General features: G+C 35.4%; 1 protein-coding gene across 2 annotated transcripts in view; it reads right to left on the bottom strand.

The window, feature by feature from the left end:
* Positions 1 to 890: 890 nt before the first annotated feature.
* Positions 891 to 20694, bottom strand: part of ASUN (asunder spermatogenesis regulator) — a 33121-nt gene continuing 13317 nt past the window's right edge. The window contains exons 7-17 of one of the 2 annotated variants that reach the window (XM_011946977.1): positions 20036 to 20164; positions 18293 to 18377; positions 13308 to 13397; positions 13016 to 13105; positions 11674 to 11852; positions 10081 to 10251; positions 9646 to 9800; positions 9103 to 9333; positions 6835 to 6974; positions 2008 to 2143; positions 891 to 1248 (exon numbers count right to left, since the gene is read on the bottom strand). In XM_011946977.1, coding sequence (XP_011802367.1) covers positions 1209 to 1248; positions 2008 to 2143; positions 6835 to 6974; positions 9103 to 9333; positions 9646 to 9800; positions 10081 to 10251; positions 11674 to 11852; positions 13016 to 13105; positions 13308 to 13397; positions 18293 to 18377; positions 20036 to 20164 — 1446 coding nt within the window. In that variant the 3' untranslated portion in view covers positions 891 to 1208. The remainder of the gene's footprint in view (positions 1249 to 2007; positions 2144 to 6834; positions 6975 to 9102; positions 9334 to 9645; positions 9801 to 10080; positions 10252 to 11673; positions 11853 to 13015; positions 13106 to 13307; positions 13398 to 18292; positions 18378 to 20035; positions 20165 to 20694) is intronic. The other variant, XM_011946978.1, reaches the window with a different exon arrangement.

The raw sequence follows: 20694 nt of genomic DNA, 5'->3' as shown, positions 1-20694 counted from the left end.
TAAATAAAAGGTCAGAGCCCATTCAAATGTAAATATGATCTATTAATTAGCTATTGAGATACAGTTTCTTAAACCCCACAAGTCTAAGATGCTAATTAGGCCTGGCCCTGCCTATGTATGGTTTGTGTCAGTGTATATCTACACACAGCGGAATTGAGTAAAAGTAGCTCTATCTTAGCGAAGAGGGCTGAGAACGAGACAGGATTTAATAAAGGAAAGTAATGTCAATTTCACCAGGCTGACCTGGAAGGCTGCTGAACCCCTGTGTAAAGACCAGTTGTTTTTTTTTTTTCAGTAGAAAATACTGTCTGTATAAAGAGCTTCCTTTCTCTAATAAACACTCAAGGAAAAAAATGGCAAACTTACAATTAGCATTTAACATTGAAATAACCTACCACTTGTAACACGTTATAAACTTCTAGATGAAGAAGCGCAGGAAAAAGGCCCAAGAAACATGTAACATATAACCATGACATTTCTGAGAAATGAGACTAAGATTCACCCAGAGATAAAAACAACCTAGTAACTTTCCTTGCTTCTAAATCTGTGAAGTGATTTCCTTTATGCTTCTCTTTCAGTAAGAAAAGCAAATGGATGGAAATTAGCAGAAAAACATAAAGAGTAAAATTACCCAATAGTAGTAAATATAAAATTACACAACCTACCTGAAAACTGTACTTTTAAATGGATAAGAACACATATGCAAAATAACTTAAAACAAAATAAAAACAATGTTCTTTTTAAGAAAAGCACAATATATGATGCGGTTTAATAGGAAAGATTTTATACTAAGTATTGCAAATCTTAAACTCTCATCAAATTTTTAAAAATTCCTATAGGTTGTTTTCAGTCATTAAGTGACTAAAGTATTTTCTAAAGGAATTCTCAAATGTTTTGCATGTCAAATATTTTAACAGTTTTATTTGGCAAAGAGAAGCCTAAGAATTTTTTTAAAAACATTTCCAGAGAGAACACTTTATACCATAAAATAAACTTGTATAATTTGGGAGGGCAAATCATCTCAAATGTATATTTTTGAATTATGTGCCAATTTTATAATTAGTACAAAAACGATAGTTGAAATATTTTAAAAATGTAAAAACCAGTCCAGGCAACATAACTATACAATCTTGCTGTAAAAGTACTTATATCGAATTCCACCCAAAATATTTTTGCAATATACTAAATTTAGTTCTTCAAGTCACTCTTCACTGCCGGCTGGCTTTTCCATTTTCTGGTGTCTCCATCCTGAAAATAGGAGGAAAAAATGAGTTGATAAAATAAATATTCATTAACATTTTTGTCTCCTTAATTATCTACCTTTCACATGAAACTTAATATATTCACAGAACAGAACATCAGCATTTTAGGAAAAGACTAACGTTAGGGTTCCTCTAGCTAGGCCAACTTCATTTCACAGTGAAAATTGAGGCCCTGAGAGACTAAGTGACCTTCCCAAGGTCACATGTCAAAGGCCACTGTTTTTTGTTTGTTTGACTATACCACACTCTCCCTTTCCAAGCAAAACTAAGGAAAAAATCTCTACGATTTAGTCAAGAATTTACTTCCTTTTGCACTAAATAAATGTATTTCTACCAACACATTTTTAAGAGGATTTCTTCTGAAAAAAAAAATCAAAATAATCAGATCTGAGATTATTATAATCAATATTCTTAATATTGTATTCCTTAATAGGAAAACATTTCCCTCTGTTATTATACAGAGATTGGTATTATATCCTAAGTGGTATGATTTTTCCCTCTATAATGTTTACTAAGCATTGAAAAGAAATGCTCTAAGGAGTAAATACTTTCAGGGTTACAATCAATATAATTGAGCCTTTTACAAGCAAAAATCAAAGAGGTTAATTTTTTCTCCTTATGGGGAACATGTATTAGTTCATAATATTAGTAATAAAAAATTGCTGATTATTACAAATAAGCAATGTTTGTTAAGGTACTGTACAGGCAATTGACAAAACCAATTTTGACAATAAATAACACAAACCCATTTTCCTCTTTAAGATGTTGATACAGTTCAGCTCTGTTATTAACAGAGTTCAAACGTCCAGCAAATTCCTGATGTTTTCTGGAATTGGCAGTATTGATTCTATTACTCCACAAGGATAATAAGGACACTGGCCCTGGTGTTATATTTAAAAGGAAGGAAAAAAAAGATAGAATAATTTATTACTTCCGAATTTACAAATTTACACTTACCTTTAATTCTGTTGTTCATTTGACACAATTAACGCAGTTAATTCTGTAGTTCATTTTACACAATTAAGGCAACCATTTTCCTCTTATTCTGAAATTAATGTGTTTCAGGGTTCCCAAGAGCAACCACTAGGTCAGTGATTGATGGAAGGACTCAAATGACTACATGTAAAGTTATACTCCTGGTTAAGAATGATTACAGCAATACAGTAAGGAGACACAGCCAGGTCGGTAAGCAGAAGAATCACATGAGGTGTAGACTGGCAGAATCCATTTGCAGGCTTCCCATGCTCACTCTCTCCAATGAGTTTTATGCAGAGTGCATACTAACTCCATAGGCAAACATGCAGCCACACGTGCGCAATATTTCTGCCAGGAAAGTCTGTTTGAGTAGAGTCCAGGGTTTTTACTGTGGGCTGATCAGGTGAGTATTCTCTGCCTAAACGTAACGACCAAAGTTCCAGACTTTCAGAAGGGAAGCAGGTGTTCAGTTCATTATCTAGGCAACATCTCAAAAGCCAAGTTCCCAGATGCCAGCCAAGAGCCAAACCTGCAAGCAGGCTTTTCTAATTATAATAGTCTCAGGCCTGCTACGTTAACTCTTTCCTGAACAATGTGATAAGGCAAAAGAATTACAAGAGCCAAAACAATTTCGAAAAAGAAGAAAAAAGAAGATTCTTACTTCCTCATTACAAGACTTAATTTGAAGTGACTGTGACAGTACTGGATTGGTGAAAGGATGGCCACATAAACCAACAGAATATAAAGGAGAATCCAGAAGCAGACTCCCACATACACAGTCAACAGATTTCTGATAAATGTACAATACTTCAATGAAGAAAAGATAATCTTTTCAATAAATGCTGGTGGAACATTAGGACATTGTATGAAAAAGGATTAATATTGACTCATACTTTGTACCTTACAGAAAATAACTCAAAAATTGATCATGGCCTACATGTAAATCTAAAATTACAGAACTCCTATAAGAAAAATCAGCATTTGTGACCTTGGGTTAGATTTCTAACATGTAACACCTAAAGCATAATCATAAAAGCAAAAATGGATATATTTGACTTCATCAAAATACAAGGCTTCTGTTGTGCAAAAGTCATCGTTTAAGAGAAGAACAAGCCACAGACTGGGTGAAAATACCTGCAAATCACATATCCAACACAGAACTTGTATCCAGATAAATAAATCCACTAATAAGAAAACAAACAATTCAATTTAAAAATGTACAAAATATTTTAATGGACCTTTCACCCAAGAAGATAGATAAAAAATAAGCAAAGGAAAAGAGTTTTACCATCGTTAATCATGAGAGAAACGTAAATTAAAACACCAATGAAATACCACTACATACCTTATAAGATGAAAAACAAAAACAAAACAAAAACAGTAACCCTGACAACAGTAAGTGGACAAGGATGCAGAACACCCAGAATTCTCATACACTGGCGGTGGGAATGCAAAATGGTGCCACCACTTTGGAAAAATAAGCTGGCAGTTTCTTATAAAATTAGTCATTATAATACTATGTGAAAAAAGCCAATCTCAAAGGGTGGCATGACATTTTATTTCATTTATAAGACATTCTGAAAAATTATAGGGAGCACGATTATAGGAAGAGAAAACATACCAGTGGTTACCAGGGACTGGGGAGAAGGAGAGTGAAGGATGACTACAAAGGGTCAATACAAGGAAATCTTTTCAGGTGACAGACTGTTGTGTACCCTGATTGTGATGGTGGTATGTATTGTCTAAACTCACAGAACTGTACATCAAAAAGAGCTAATATTGTCATATATATTTTAAAATTCTTATTTTTCTTATTATAAAACTAATACGCGTTCATGAGAACAAATTTAGAAAACAATAAAACACATAAAGGAGGAAATAAAATCATCCTAATGCCACTGCTCTAACAACTAAAAATTTTACTCTTTTTTCCAGTGCCAATCTATATCAACAAATGTTTTCTTTTTTGTTTTGTTTTGTTACTGCATCATACAAAGACAGCTGAATAGACGTTTGCCAAATCTAGACGGCACATTTGGAATAGCCCAACCTTAAGTGCAGTGTATACAGCAGGCACAAAATTCACTTTGGGGGGGCCTGGGAAGTCATCTTTCAAAGCAGATAAAACTAAGGTATAATAAAAGGCCCAGATAAGTTGCTGATCAGAAGAGATATGCAATTTAGGTTATAAAATAGAATGAAAGAAAAAACAAACACTTTTCAAATACCAAGCTCAAACAGAAAGTTACAAGGAAAGGCAGTAATGTGCAATCAAGTTGCTTCTCATATGAGCTATTCCACATATTTCTATGGTGAAAAGCATCAGGGATCCATTTAATTTAATGGTAGCTGATATTTCATCTAAGTGACAAGCTAGTACATATGTGTATGAAAACTTAAAATTGAGATCACAGTACATATGTTTATGTAACCTGCTTTAAAAAAACTTACTCATTTACATATTCATTCAATAATTATTCCTGGGCTATATAAATACCACCCTGTGGGGGCTGGACGTGGTAACTCATGTCTGTAATCCCAGCACTTTGGGAGGCTGAGGCAGGCAAATCACCTGAGGTCAGGAGTTCGACACCAGCCTGGCCAACATGGTGAAACCCTGTCTCTACTGAAAATATAAAAATCAGCTGGGCATGGTGGCAGGCACCTGTAATCCCAGCTACTCGGGAGGCCGAGGCAGGAGAATCACTCGAACCCAGGAGGCAGAGGCTGCAGTGAGCTGAGACAGTGCCATTGCACTCCACCCTGGGCAACAAGAGTGGACTCTGTCTCAATAAATAAATAAATACATACATACCACCCTATGGACACACCATTATTCAGTCATTTTCTTACTAATGTGGCTTTTAGTTGCTTGCAATTTTTGCCAGTATAAATACTCTTTGTTTTTTTTTGAGACTGAGTCTTACTCTGTCGCCCAGGCTGGAGTGCAGTGGCACGATCTTGGCTCACTGCAATCTCCACCTCAGTAATACTCCTTGAAAGTTCTATTTGCCAAGCAATGCTGAAACACTGTTTAGAGTATACCTATATTTCTCATCCTAATGAACAGTGGTATATTTTGTCATATGAGAAACAATTTATCAAAAAAATCTATTTAAATCCTATTATTTTCTGGGCCCTCTAGCAAATGCCTGAAAGGCAAATATAATAAGATCACCTCAAGGGTGATCTCTGGTTTCAAAGAAACTAGTGAACTGAAGAATATAATATGTATCACTATATATATACACTATAACAAGTATATCAAAAACAAACAAGCCTGCCTTCTCCCTAGGATGAGCTGCCAATATTCATAAGCTGGTTCTACTGCCTTAGGAGAGGCACAGTGGCAGGATATCAGGTAGTCTAATGATGGCATACCATCACACATGTATCCTAAAAAGACTAAATCTAGTTTGCCTTCAAGATAACTAAGGCCTAGAATGGTTTCAGGAGCTGCCAACCCCAAATCATATCCTTGGTGCTTAGAATTCCTTCAAGAGGAAACTAAACTTTTAACCTATAAGTAATAGATTAAGAGGCTTTACAGTGAAAATATTGTTTATAATTATAACTACACTAAAACTCAAACACATTTTAATATAGCAATAAAAGAGTGATAATACATTATTTCTAGGTTTAGTAAGAGCTTAGGGTAAAAGAGTTTGTATTCAATATCCCAGCTCTTACTATAGTATCAGGAACATAAACAGATTCAAGTTTATATATTTAAAATTTCTTAAAACACAAACTTTATATGCTTATTTTCCAAAGGCTTCATTACTGAAAGTATGACAGTACTTGTTTTTAACACTGACAAACATATTTACTGCCTACATTCTCTAAGGCTGTGATATGGTTTGGCTGTGTGCCCACCCCAATTTCTATGCTGTTCTTGTGACAGTGAGTGAGTTCTCACTAGATCTGATGGTTTTACAAGGCGCTTCGTCTGCCTTTGCTCTGCCCTTCTCCTTGCTGCCGCCACGTGAAGAAGGACGTGTTTGCTTCTCCTTCTGCCATGACTGTAAGTTTTCTCAGGCCTCCCAGCCATGCTGGAACTTTGAGTCAATTAAACCTCTTTCCTTTAACAATTACCCAGTCTCAGGTATGTCTTTATTAGCAGCATGAGACTGGACTAATACAGGCTGTAAAGAGAGAATCTCCTAAACAGCATCCATGAATACCTAAGAACTCTTCCTCACATACACACAACAATATTAAATAACACTGTACAAAACAGAGCTTCACTGGAAAACTTTTTTTTTTTTTTCTGAGACAGAGTCTTGCTCTGTCGCTCAGGCTAAAGTGCAATGGTGCAATCTTGGCTCACTGAAACCTCTGCCTCCTAGGTGCAAGTGATTCTCCTGCCTCAGCCTCCTGAGTAGCTGGGATTACAGGTGTGTGCCACCATGCCCAGCTAATTTTTATACTTTTAGTAGAGGTGGGGTTTCACCATGCTGGCCAGGCTGGTCTTAAACTTCTGACCTCAGGTGATCTGCCTGCCTTGGCCTCCCAAAGTGCTGGGATTACAGGGGTGAGTCACCACACCCAGCCTGCAAAACTTTTTATAAAGCTAGTTACCACAGCTGTACCTTACCTTTTGATTTTTCCACTTGTGGAGTTTCATCCATTTCAACAAGGGGTTTTTTGTTTGGAGGTTCTGGGGAATCAGGCGAATCTTTTATAATCTCAGCTTCAGCCAAGTCTTCTTTTCCACGCTCTAAGATTCCTTTTAATCTTTTAGAGGGACAAATAATGAAATGTAAAGTTTAAATTTTTAGAAGTCTAAAAATTGTCTAATAATTAAACTACCTTTGCATATCAACCTTTATAGAAGATGGTTAATCTCATAAAATAAACCTAGGGACTAATCAAAAACTTCAATCTAAAACCAGGTAACAGAAATTAATCAATTAAATACAAGTTTCCCTTTTCCTTCATAATAAAAATGTAACAATTTAGGAATTAGCTGTAAAATATATAAAAAAAAATACTTAAAATTTAAAAGGTAGGAAATGATGTGATCTTCAGAAGAAATTGCACAATTTTGATTTTTAAAGATATGAACAAAATACTGAATTTCAAATTACAAATAAGTTTATCCCCACTTATTCTCTAGTCTATGTATTGTGCAGATGTATTTATGTTCTACAAATCAGAAACTTAACTCTAAGCTTTTATAGAGTTTCATCAGAGAACAAAAACACTTGCAAAATACACAAGAGTGTACTTGAAGCCCAGTGGGGTCTGAATGATAGTACTTTTTCCCTCTTACGGTGAGCCAGTTTTGTTTCAGAAGCTCAGTAGCCCTAAGGAAAACATGAGCTTCTAAAGTCAAAGAGAATAAAAGTATTCTATTATTAATGGATAAAATTATAGGATTTCCAGAATTAGCTTCAAAGTATTCCTATGGGGGTAGTGGTGAAGGTAGTGGATGAAGATATATATGAAATGAGATCTGCCATGAATTGTTAATCATTGAAAGTAGATGATGAGTAACTATCTGTTCTATTGCTACATATGTTTGAAATTTTCCATCATAAAAAGATGTGTTTTTGGTCAGTTGCAGTGGCTCATGCCTGTAATCCCAAGCACTTGGGGAAGCCAAGGTGGGCAGATCTCCTGAGGTCAGGAGATCGAGACCAGCCTAGGCAACATGGTGAAACTCCATCTCTACCACAAATACAAAAAATTGGCTAGGCATGGTGGTGTACACCTATAATCCCAGCTACGTGAGAGGCTGAGGCATGAGAATCACTTGAATCCAGGCGGCAGAGGCTGCAGTGAATCGAGATCATGCCACTGCATTCCAGCTGGGGCAACAGAGTGAGACTCTGTCTCAAAAAAATAAATAAAAATTAATTAATTAAAAAAAAGTTACCTGGTGTTGGTCTGATTTCTGGCAAGGGGATAGAGGATATAGCCAGCTGATACGCTATTTCTATTTACAAGCCTTTATTACTTTTATGTTTTTTTCAGATTTAACTTTGACATCATAATATAAATCACAAACTAAAGGAAAAGAGTATACTATTAAGGAACATTTTCAGAATAGACTGTATGCTCTTCTGTGCTTCCAAGGCCATCCTATGCCTATTTTTAAAATAGCACCTTCCACACTTTGCTGCAATCACTATTTTTTTTTTTTTTTCTCGACAGAGTCTTACTCTATTGCAGGCTGGAGTGCAGTGGAGTGATCTCGGCTCACAGCAACCTCTGCCTCCCAGGCTCAAGCAATTCTCGTGCCTAAGTACCTGAGTAGCTGAGACTACAGGCATGTGCTCCCACACCAGGCTAATTTTGGTATTTTTTTTAAGTAGAGACTGGATTTTGCCATGTTGGCCAGGCTGGTCTCAAACTCCTGGCCTCAACTGATCCATCTGCCTCGGTCTCCCAAAGTCCTGGGATTACAAGTGTGAGCCACTGCGCCCAGCCTGCAATCACTAATTTAATTATCTGTCTCTACCATCACACTGTATGTTCTTCAAGGGTAGGGATCTTGTGCCAAATGCCTGGCACATCCTAAGCATTCAATAAATATTTAGTGAACAGAGGAATAAAATTACACCTGTGAGGTTCACAACACATAAAGCACATACTGATACTAAACATCGTGCATTAAGATTTTCAGAAGTTAATTAGGAAAAACTAACACTAACTTTGCCCCAACAGTAAAAATTCACACATTTTTACGCCCAAGAAAGATCCTTTAGATTTTAAGAATGATAAAATTACAGTAATGAAAATGAACAAACATGTATTAAATGAACTACTATTAAATCAGGTTAGAATGTATGAAAATGCTCTATGCAGAATGTGATATAACAAAAGGCACTGTGGTGCTATATCAGTGCCAAGAAGTCACCTCTCCGAGTCTTGCCAAGACTTTTCCTGTTCATAATCTTTCACTGCTTTCTCTGACTTGTCCTCTTTGTCTTCCCTCTTTCTTCCTCGTTTCTTTCGTTCTTCTTCTTCCGGGGGTTTGCTCCTGCATGCCATCAGACATTCCAAGACTCTTTGATGTTTCTCTGAGTTGTTGATATGGGCTCTGACAAGGGTTTCTAATTCATTCCACATGATACGGTATTGTTCATCTCTGCAGTAAAGATTTGGAAATACTCTTTAAATAATATTGAAGTGTCACTTTCTACTGGTAAAGTAAAAAGAAATAATGAAATGTGGACTTCCTTCCTCTTACTTGGTAGTTAACAGTGAAATTCTAAGCTATAATATATCAATTTCTATGATTTTGTATTATTTCATCTCAAACATATATATATATATATATACACACACATGTATACACACAAGTCCTCAAAAAAATTTACATATAGAGTAAGTTGTCTTGAGAAAAACAGTATGTATCAAGTAAATGTGATCTATAAAGAAAATAAGAAAAAAAATCTACCTTTTAGGGCCCTTTCCTCTTGTACCAACTGTGGAAATAGGTAGAGGATCATTTTTTCTTTCCATATCAACTAAGTTGTATATTGTTTTTTGACAGTTTAACACATCTTCTTCTGTCAGAGATTCTTTCACAATAACACTGGCTAATGGAACTACCTGTTAGATATTTTTTTAAAGAAAAAAGAAAATCTGTCTTGAAAAATAAATATCAAAACATCTAGGCAGAACTTGATTTTTGAAAGGATTTTAAAGACTATCATGGTGAAGGAATCTATAACTATCACTTCAATTTTTAATTATTAATTCTTTAACTTTAGCAAGCTCATATATTTCACTCTTTGCTTAAGAAATGGTATAAATTACAAATTTTCTAATTTGTTTCTATAAAGAATATATAACTAATCTATAAGAAAAGTTGAAGCTACTAGACACTTACCGCTTGCATGTTAAAAATGGTGGTTTGTGAAATGATCATAGGCCAGTAACGGGTGTGTTTTTCTAACTGATCTTTTGCTCGTTCCAAAGGGACCTCAAGACTTCCATCGATTTTATATCTGGGGTCTAGAAAAGGAGTTAATCTGTTTTCCCTCATAAATTCACCAAAATCCTAATGATAACCAAATAAGATAAAATTAGAAACTATGTCTAATGTTTCAGTATGGATTACATGTACTAGTCTGTTTCCCTGATGTCTTCTGTCCTGTGATGTGCAACAAAACATTTTTTCTAACAGTATCCCTCAACTCCACTACTTTTTTAATCCTTTCTGAACTTGAAACCTATCAGCCTTTATATGATGAAAATGAAGAAAGCCTCAAACATAAATGCATTCATGGTATGTTTTCCCCACCTTTTGTAAAAACCGAGAAACACTTTTTTCCCCCTTCTGTAATTTCACTTTTCTATCACATATAGATAAAAGAGTCAGTTAATCATATTAGAAGACTCATTTGCTTCTTTAAAAACTACCTTGAGCCTGGGCACGGTGGCTCACACCTGTAATCCCAACACTTTGGGAGGCCAAGACAGGTGGATCACCTAAGGTCAGGAGTTTGAGACTAGCCTGGCCAACATGGTGAAACCCCATCTTTACTAAAAATACAAAAATTAGCTGGGTGTGGTGGCAGGCACCTATAATCTTATCTACTCGGGAAGCTGAGGCAAGAGAATCACTTGAACCCAGGAGGCGGAGGTTGCAGTGAGCCAAGATTGCACCACTGCACTCTAACCTGGGCAACAAGAGCAAAACTCTGTCTCAAAACAAACAAACAAACAAACTACCTTGACATAACATAAACATGTTAACAATAATTATCTGTGAATGATGAAATTATAGGTAATTTACAGGTGTGGGTGTTTTTTAAAGACACCTATATTCTCTAAATTTTCTACAATAAATATTGATTAGGCTTCTCCTTATTTAAATATTATGTTTTTTAAAAAAATCCTAATTAAAAAGTTACTTACAGTATATAACACTTTGTGGTTTACAAAGTATATTCACATACATATATCACACTTAGTTTTTACAACCACCTCAAGAAGTAAACAGCTATGAAATACCAAATAGGAAAGAGAGGAGGGAGAATAAAAAATCAAAATTAGAACAGAATTTCTACCAAAAAGGGACATATATTTCCTTTTATGTTCTTCCCAATAATACGAAAGTTTATGTTATTTCAAAGTAGCAGCAATCCAAATATTCCAGGTTTCTGTTTGCCATTTAAATTACTAGAAATTAAGTTTCACCTAAAATATTAGTTCAAATCAATTTATTATTTCCTACAATTCCAGCGTGTCATTGCAATTCAGATACGTCTCACCATACACTGAATATAAAATAAGATTAAACAATGATAAATAGAACTTTTGAGCAAATATTGCAGGAAATTCACCTAATTAAAATAATAATCAACTTCTTCCAAATCTCCTTTTTTCCACAGATCTTAGCATTTCACGAGCATTTGATAACTACTTGCTGAATGATGACACATTCAAAACTTAAAATTTATAGATATTAGAGTCTTACTGTAATCCGGTAGTCTGTAACTCTTCCTCCACATCCTTCACTAATTGAAGGCGGATCTTCTAGAATGGATCGAGAACTGCTAAGGACATGCAAAAAAATCTCTCCTCCATGGCTACTAAGCATATGACTAATGACTTTAGAACCTGATTTTCGTGGTTGTTCCAGTAAAACAGAACGACCTGTCAAAAATAAGATTACGCTATCAGTAATGAAACTCAAACGGGCTCTCATTTATTTCCTTGAGAGTTACGTCTAGATTTTTTCATTTTATTTATTGATCCCCGTATTTTAACCTGCATTGCTAATTTAGTGTATCTACTCTTCCATGCCTAAAAATCTGAATTCTAGCCTTAACTATATCTTAGTTACTCCAAGGTTATATAGTTATACAGTTTCACACAACAACTATAGTGGTCTCTGAAATAATACATTTGGCTATATGGTTCATCCAATTTACATGTACATATTGAATTTTTCTCCTGGACCTCAAGAAGAAAAGTGAGACAACTGCTCCATAATCCTCAGGTTATTAATGCTACAGAACATTTGGGGAGAAGGCACAGTCCCAGTTCACTTACACGACAGTTCCTCATCCACACTGTAATCATAACTACTTTCTATTCTACATGTCCAAATGTTAATCTGAATTTCACCTAGTCTGATAATCAAATTATGCTTAATTCACAATGACATAACCTTATGATAAAGACAGAATGACTCTTTAGATCACTAGTTCCAAAACCTGAGATGATCATAAGAATTACCAGAGAAGCTTTTAATTTGGAATTCAATAATTTAGACTTGTAAAAAAAATTTCACAGAATGAAACCACAGATTTAAGGTCATAGGTAAGAATCATATGGTATAATATTAAAAACATAATATTTATTTATGATAAAGGTATCGTGTTCAAGTAAGTCCATCTTTGCTTTGATTTAAAATTCAATGGGCCAAGATAAATGGTCTACATTATTCCAGCTTCTATTTTTTTTTTAAATATATTTTCTAATTATAGCTTCCAAAACAAATCAATTTAGACTCTAAAGGTCAAATTTTTAAAATAGAAATACTCACAATTTTATTAAATAAAACTTGCTTAGATATAATAGCCTGAAAGCCAAACCTAAAGTCATCTTTTCAATGTTAGTAAAAACTGTTAAAGGGTATTTCGAATTACATAAGTTTAAAACAGCTTTCACAAATAAATGGCAAAGCTATAGTGATGACAATAGCTTTCCAGAGTTCATACTCTTAATAATTTCACTCAAATAATAATTTAATAATAATATAAATAATTCAAATAATATAATTTCAGGCAAAATCATTAAATGATGAAAGTTACCATTTAGAAGAAAATTAGTAAGGCAGGAGGAAGGTCTACTATTTACGTCTACAGGTGAAATCCGATAAGCTCCAGTACAATAGTGTAATTCTGAAATAGAAGAAAACACTGATTTGAAAGAATATAAAGAAATATTCTCACAATTAAAAGAAAAAAAAACTTGTTCACTGAATTCATTCAGTCCTGAAACAATGGAAAACGAAAATGCAAAACAGAATCAATTAATTGATCCCCACAAAATACCTGAAGAGCCTTTTGATTTAGTCTTTTTCAGTTATTCTTAAATACCTACCAATGTTATTTGTCCTTGGTGTACACCACTTTAATGTTATCGTTTCTTTAAATGGGCCTTCTCGACTGCCACCACCTAGGTGTGAATCACCTTTAAAAATATGTCAGAGACATTACACATTGTATACATGTATCAAAACATCACACTATATTCCATAAATATGTACAACTATGTGTTAATTTAAAAAATAATAAAAGCGGCTGGGCATGGTGGCTCACGCCTGTAATCCCAGCACTTTGGGAGGCTGAGACGGGTGGATCATGAGGTCAGGAGTTCAAGACCAGCCTGGTCAAGATGATGAAACCCTGTCCCTACTAAAACTACAAAAATGTGCCAGGCGCGGCAGCAGGTGCCTGTAATCCCAGCTATTCGGGAGGCTGAGGCAGAAGAATCACTTGAACCCGGGCAGCAGAGGTTGCAGTGAGCCAAGATCGCGACACAGCACTCCAGCCTGGGCAACAGAGTGAGACTCTGCCTCAAAAAAATAAAAAAAAAAATAGTAATAATAAAAGCAAAAAATAGTAATAGAGCAAACTGGATATGGAGTAAGGGGAACTCTGTACTGTCCTCACAATTATTCTGTACATCTGAAACTACTCTAAAATTAAAAGTCCATTTAAAAACAACAATGAAAAAAATGTCAGAGAAACACTAACATTATCAAGTAGATCACAAGCTTCAAATTGTTTACCAAGATTTCCAAATGAGTTTAAACTCTGTAAGAGAAAATATCTCTGAGACAACATCTTTTTATCAGGTCCCCTGGACAAATACCACACAGAGTATAGATATTATCTATAATTAAAATAAATAGTAATTTTCCTCCATATTCATTATTAAACCAATCATTTAGGTCACTGCACTGAAAGTCAATAGCGAAAATTTAAAAAATTTCAAGCATCTACAACTGCTCTTCCCTGCCCACACTATTAAATGATAAAATGACATGGTTAAGTACTCAGAAAAAGATTAAGGAATCTAAAATGCATACCTATACTGAATTCTAGTAAGTTTAGTTAGAAGAAACACAAACCAAGGGATCTGGAAAGTAAATACATAAGGAGATATTAATCTAATAATAATAAACAAATGTGCAACCATAAAGCTGACAAGGCTTTGAAGGAAATATCTACAGTGCTATGAGTGCCTAAAGAGGGAGATTTGTCAAATTCCAAGACACCAGGGGAAGTTTCCTTGAGAAGTGAAGACTGGTCTGAGTTATAAGGGGATGAGTAGAAATTAACTAAAGAAACAGACCAGACGCAGTGCCTCACATCTAAAATCTCAGCACTTTATGAGTCCTAAGTGGGAGGATTGCTAGGGGGTCAGGAAACCAGCCTGGGCAACATAGTGAGACCCTGTCTCTATGGAAAAAATACAAAAATTAGCCAGGCTTTGTGGTTTGCACCTGCAGTCCCAGCTACTCTGGAGGCTGAGGTGGAAGGACTGCTTGTAGCCCAAGAGGTCGATGCCACAGTAAGCTATGATCACACTACTGTACTCCAGTCTGAGCAACAAAGTGAGACTCCGTCTCAAAAAAAAAAAAAAAGAAATAGAGGAAAGACTCTTCAGGCAAAAGAACAGTAGATACCAAGATACTGTGGCAGGAGGAAGCATTAAAAATATTAGATCTGTGTGGCTGAAACAAAGATTATTATGTTCTGAGATGAGAATAAAAAGGGGGAGGGGGACAGACAATGAAGGGCCTTGTAAGACATTTAAACAGCTCTGTCTTTTCCTAAGGGCAACAGAAAAGCATGGGCAGGGGGCAGGTTTAAGGTCATGAGAACATGGTCAGGATTAGCATTCTGAAAGTTACTGTAGCTAGAGGGTAAAGAGTAGACAGGAACAGGCCATTTAGAAGGCTACTGTGAGATAACAGGTAAGAAAATGAAAGGCTGGATTAAGGAAATGTTATTGGTAGCTGAGATGGAGATTTTGATGTACGTGAGAAATATTAGTAGATGAAATCAAGAAAATGTGATGATGGATTAGATGCCTCAGAAGTGATTCTGAGGTTTCCGCCTTATATAAATGAATAGACAACAGGGCCATTCACTGAAAAAGGAGACTAGTTCAGGTGGCAAAGCTCCTAAGTTGTTTTGGGCATGTTGAGATGTAGGTGCCTGAGAGACATCTAAGAGATACAATTAGGCAGCAGAATATAAAGATCTGGAATTTAGGGGCCGGGTGCCGGGACTCATGCCTGTAATGCCAGCACTTTGGGAGGCCAAGGCAGGTGGATCATGAGGTCAGGAGATCGAGATCATCCTGGTTAACACAGTGAAATCCTGTCTCTACTAAAAATACAAAATATTAGCCAGGCGTGGTGGCGGACGCCTGTAGTTCCAACTACTTGGGAGGCTGAGGTAGGAAAATGGTGTGAACCTGGGAGGCAGAGCTTGCAGTGAGCCAAGATCGTGCCACTGCACTCCAGCCTGGGGGAGAGAGTGAGACTGTCTCAAAAAAACAAAAAACAAAAAACAACAAAAAAAGATCTGGAACTTAGGGAAGGTATCTGGGCTAAAGTATAAGCCTACTCACCAAGACCCAGCTACACTGTTACCATCTCAGTAAAACTTGCCTAACTCTTACTGACACCACAGGCAGCCTCCTGTATGCTCCCACAGTACTCTGTTCCTATTGTTAAAATAAATTTGACACATAGTGTCCACATGTAATGCATATAACTACAGGCCAAGTCAACAACTATTTTAAAGAACTATTTTGTGTTACAAAGGATATTTCTGACATTTTTGTAAGTTTTTTTTTTTTTTTTTTTGGAGACAGAGTCTCACTCTGTCGCCAGGCTGGAGTGCAGTGGTGCAATCTCAGCTCACTGCAACCTCTGCCTCCCAGGTTCAAGCGATTCCCCTGCCTCAGCCTCCTGAGTAGCTGGGACTACAGGTGCGCGCCACCATGCCCAGCTAATTTTTTGTATTTTCTAGTAGAGACAGGGTTTCACCATGTTGACCAGGATCATCTCTTGACCTCGTGATCCTCCTGCCTCAGCCTCCCAAAGTGCTGGGATTACAGGAGTGAGCCACCATGCCTGGCCCATTTTTGTAAGTTTTTAAAATAACATTTTAAAAATGGATATAACATCACAGGTTCATAGCAATTTCCATGTAATATATTTTCAAAAACAAGTTCTCTATATTCCTTTGTTAAATGTTTATATATCCCTGTATCATAATAGTTTCTTTCATGTTAGCAACTCATTAGGTTTATTCTAAGATTCCTCGGATATGTAACAAATGTTACGAATGGCTCATTATTATGCTTCAGAAGATGCATACAACATAATCAAAGTCAACTGTTTCTCTGGCAGCATCAATTTACTAGAAAACATTCTAAAGAATTTAACCAAATGTCAAAGCTTAAAGGTTTTTAAAATGACCTTCAAAGTCTTACAATTTTCATTGTATTTTAGAATTGAATGGAATACTACAGCTCATCTAATCCAGCATCTTTAATTCATAAGCATGCAAACATAACATCTAGAAACATATGGGACTTGCCAGTTGGTGGCAAAGCTTTAGCTAAAACTTATCTCCTAACTCCAGAGTCTTCTCCCCTAAACCAAGCCAATACAGTTGCAGAAATCAGTTTGGGAGATGAGATCTATGGACTGAAATAATTTTTAGAGGGAAAAAAACTAATTTAAATTTCAAAATTTAATTTCTAGGCCAAGTTGAAAGTCTATCACTCTTTCAAGTTTGCTCCTATTCTTTTCCCTTCCTCAAGGTTGTTTGCCTGCAAATGAAACTGTAATGAGTTTGAGAAAGCCATGGCTATCTTTCTCAGTATTTGTTGTATTAGCCCTGTCTTTTCTGAAGTAAATTCCACAGGACACTAGTTCCATGGCCATTAATTGGTGATATTGACAGATAAGTTTGCACAGGGATGAACTATAGTCAGTCTGGTTTGTACTGAAGAACTTCTCAAAGCTGTTACAGTAGTCCCTCAACTTTGCTGTGTTGCTTTTCATGGTTTCATTACCTGTGGTCAACTGCAGTCCCAAGATATACATGTATTTTTTGAGATGGAGTCTCACCCTGTTGCCTAGGCTGGGGTGCAGTGGCATGATCTCGGCTCACTGCAACCTCCACCTCCCAGGTTCAAGAGATTCTCCTGCCTCAGCGTCACAAGTAACTGGGACTACAGGTATGTGCCACCACACCCAGCTAATTTTTTAATTTTTAGTAGACACGGGCCTTTGCCATGTTGGCCAAGCTGGTCTCGAACTCCTGACCTCAAGTGATCTGCCCACCTTGGCCTCCCAAAGTGGTAGGATTACAGGTGTGAGCCACTACGCCCAGCCTGCAGCCCAAAAATATTAAATACAAAAGTCCAGAAATAAACAATTCATAATTTTTACACTGCATGCTATTCTGAGTAGCATGATGACGTCTGACACTAGGCCACTCTGTCCTGCCTGGAATGTGAATCATTCCTTTTCCAGCATATCCATGCTATAAACGCTACGAGCCCATTAGTAGCCTTCTTGGTTATCAGATCCATGGTCGAGGTATCATGGTGCTTGTGTTCAAGGTCCATAGTAGCCTAACGCTATGTCACAATACCTGTATCATTCATCTCAGTTTATCTCATCATGTAGGTATTTTATCATCTCATATCATCCCAAGAAGGATGAGTACAGTACAATAAGATATTTTGAGAAAGAGGGAGAGAGACCAAGAGACTACATTCATATAACTTTATTATAATATATTGCTAAAATTGCCCTATTTTATTCTTATTGTTCTTGATCTCCTCCTGCTTTGCCTAATTTATAAATTACACTTTATCATAGGTATGTATGTATAGGAGAAAACAGTATATACAGTATAGGGTTCGAGACCATCTGAGGTTTCAGGCATCCACTGGGGTTCTTGGAACGTCTTCCCTGAGGATATGGGGGCTACTGTAATATGCTTTCATATGTTAGATCATACAACATAATACTTTCAAATGTCTCTTACCACTTTTCAGGAAATCTACATGTGCATCTTTGTGATGAAGTAGCTCCACATCATAATTGGCAGATGTGTTAGCATGCTGTTCTTCCTTGAAGCAAAATTTCAAACATTTAAAAAAACATGGTTTTGCTTTCAAAATAATAAAATTATTAATTATTCATTTTGCTTTTTGTTTAAAATGAGGTCAAATACGTTCAATAATAATTAGCTAAAATAATGGGATAATCTATTTAAAGATGCAAATTTTCCATGCAACATAAACTCCATTAAAAAACAACTGGCCATATACAGGTAATACAGTATTTAATGATTTTTTTACATTATGTCAGAATTAACAAAGATGACTAATTCAGAAATTTTGAATTTTTTTTTACTCCAAATGCATTGTCTTGCCAATATTTTTAATATGCAAATATAATGTAATTGAAATAATTTACATAAATTTAAAGTGAAATCATTGTTAAAAAGAGGAAATAGCATCTTTAAATACCTACAGTGAATTAGCAAATATCAATTATACAAAATACAAACTAACAAACAAGTTTAGTAACTTGTTTTCAGTAATAGGAAATAGGAATTTCAACATTATCTATTTACCAAAAAACACAAAGATTGAAGAGCCACACCAGTAGCACACAAATATGCTCAAAATTAACAGGCAAGCTATCAGAGTATTTTTCTTATAACATGTGACATTATATATATTAAAGTGTACCTATTATGTTATTTACTTCTGCATCCAAAAGGTTCTACAGGGTAAGCTTAAAATTTGTAGTGAAAAACCAGCCAATGGCATTAAGAAATAATGAAAAGATTATATTTCTCATGCTATTTATTATTCATAATATAGTGGCAGAAAATAGAAACTGGAATGTAAGAAAAATTTGAACTTTTAGATATAGTGGCTACTTTATATTTGTAAACATAATCAATACAATTAAATTCAATTTCACTCAGTAAAAACTCATTTGAAGCTTACTATGGGCCAGCCACTGTGTAAGCCCTACAATAACTTAATGATAGCGTTAATATGATGAAAAGGAACAGGTAGCAACAGGTTCCTTAAAAAATCCACCAGTAAAATCACAGGGCTCACATCTACAGTCTTTCAGTTAGAGAGTAATAAACTAATTTAAAACTATGAGCTCTTTTCCCCTAGTTAGATCTATTAGCTATAGACACCTTTATACCGAGTGGGCAACAACAAAAATATAGAGAATAAAAGATCCACTAGAATACACAAAGTAAGCAAAATCTAATAACACAGCTGTCAGGGAAAGAATCACAGAATAATAATTTAAAATAGAAATTGTATTTTGATGAAAACAATGAGAGCATTTGTTTTGTTTTTTTCTTAAGAGAGTTCACATAACATATTCTTTTAGAAAACAAAAATATAGCATTTTATTCTGTGATCCTTTCCGGTTGCTTTTCAGTATTTACTGACCTGGTCAAAGACATTGAATGTGGGCTAGCAAAACAGAAAATATGATATGGGGAGAAAAGGTAAAGGTTCAATTAAAATAAATAATACATGTCCAACAATTTTTTATTTTTATTTTTTATATTGAGGTGGGATCTTACTATGTCAACTAGACTAGTCTCAAACTCCTGGCCTCAAGTAATCCTCCCATCTCAGCCTCCCAAAGTGCTGGAATTACAGGCATGAGCTACCGCTCCTGGCCTCAAACAAATACTTAAAAAGCAAAGCAGTGCTTTCAAAACAGCAGGAAAAAATCTGCCTACCTTCATTGGAATATTTGTAATAGTAGTTGAAGCCAAGTCAAAATGTTGCTGTACTAAAATATTCAGTTTGGTAGCAAGATGCCGTCCTGCACGAACACTATGAACTTCACTGGTTAAAACTGGGGACAACTACAGAAAAATATGCAAGAAAAATTATCCACAAAATATTAATTCATTGTAACCTACTGCTATTTTACTATAAATCCATTAAAATTAAGTATTTTTAACTTTTTAGAAGTTAGAAAAAAAAGGTCCATAAATTAACCATGACAACTATTTTAGCGATAAATTTTCATGCACTCATTCACTCACCACATATGTATTAATCAGTTTGCTAGATACCAGAAACTGTGAGTATATAGAACACAGCAGTGAACAGACATGATCCCTGTCCTCCTGAAATTTAGAGTGAAATATTTAAATATATTTCTTTATAATTTTTACTTTTTATCTATATGCAAAATGGATTTGAAGGATACTGTAGAAAAAAGAATTTATTTTGTTGAGAGGACAAAACCCTGCAAATAAAACTAAAAGAAAGAATGTAGAAATCACTATAAAAATTTCTTTCTGTCATCAATAAATAAGGCAGCTAGAAGTAGTGTACAACAAGATAACACAAAATCTTACTCATTCCAGGGCAATAATCTTAATTACAA

The sequence above is a fragment of the Colobus angolensis genome, unplaced genomic scaffold (assembly GCF_000951035.1).
Source record: "Colobus angolensis palliatus isolate OR3802 unplaced genomic scaffold, Cang.pa_1.0 Scaffold256, whole genome shotgun sequence".
NCBI classification, from domain to species: Eukaryota; Metazoa; Chordata; class Mammalia; order Primates; family Cercopithecidae; genus Colobus; species Colobus angolensis.
Note: the sequence above shows the minus strand (reverse complement) of the source record. Positions and strands in the feature narration are given on the sequence as shown.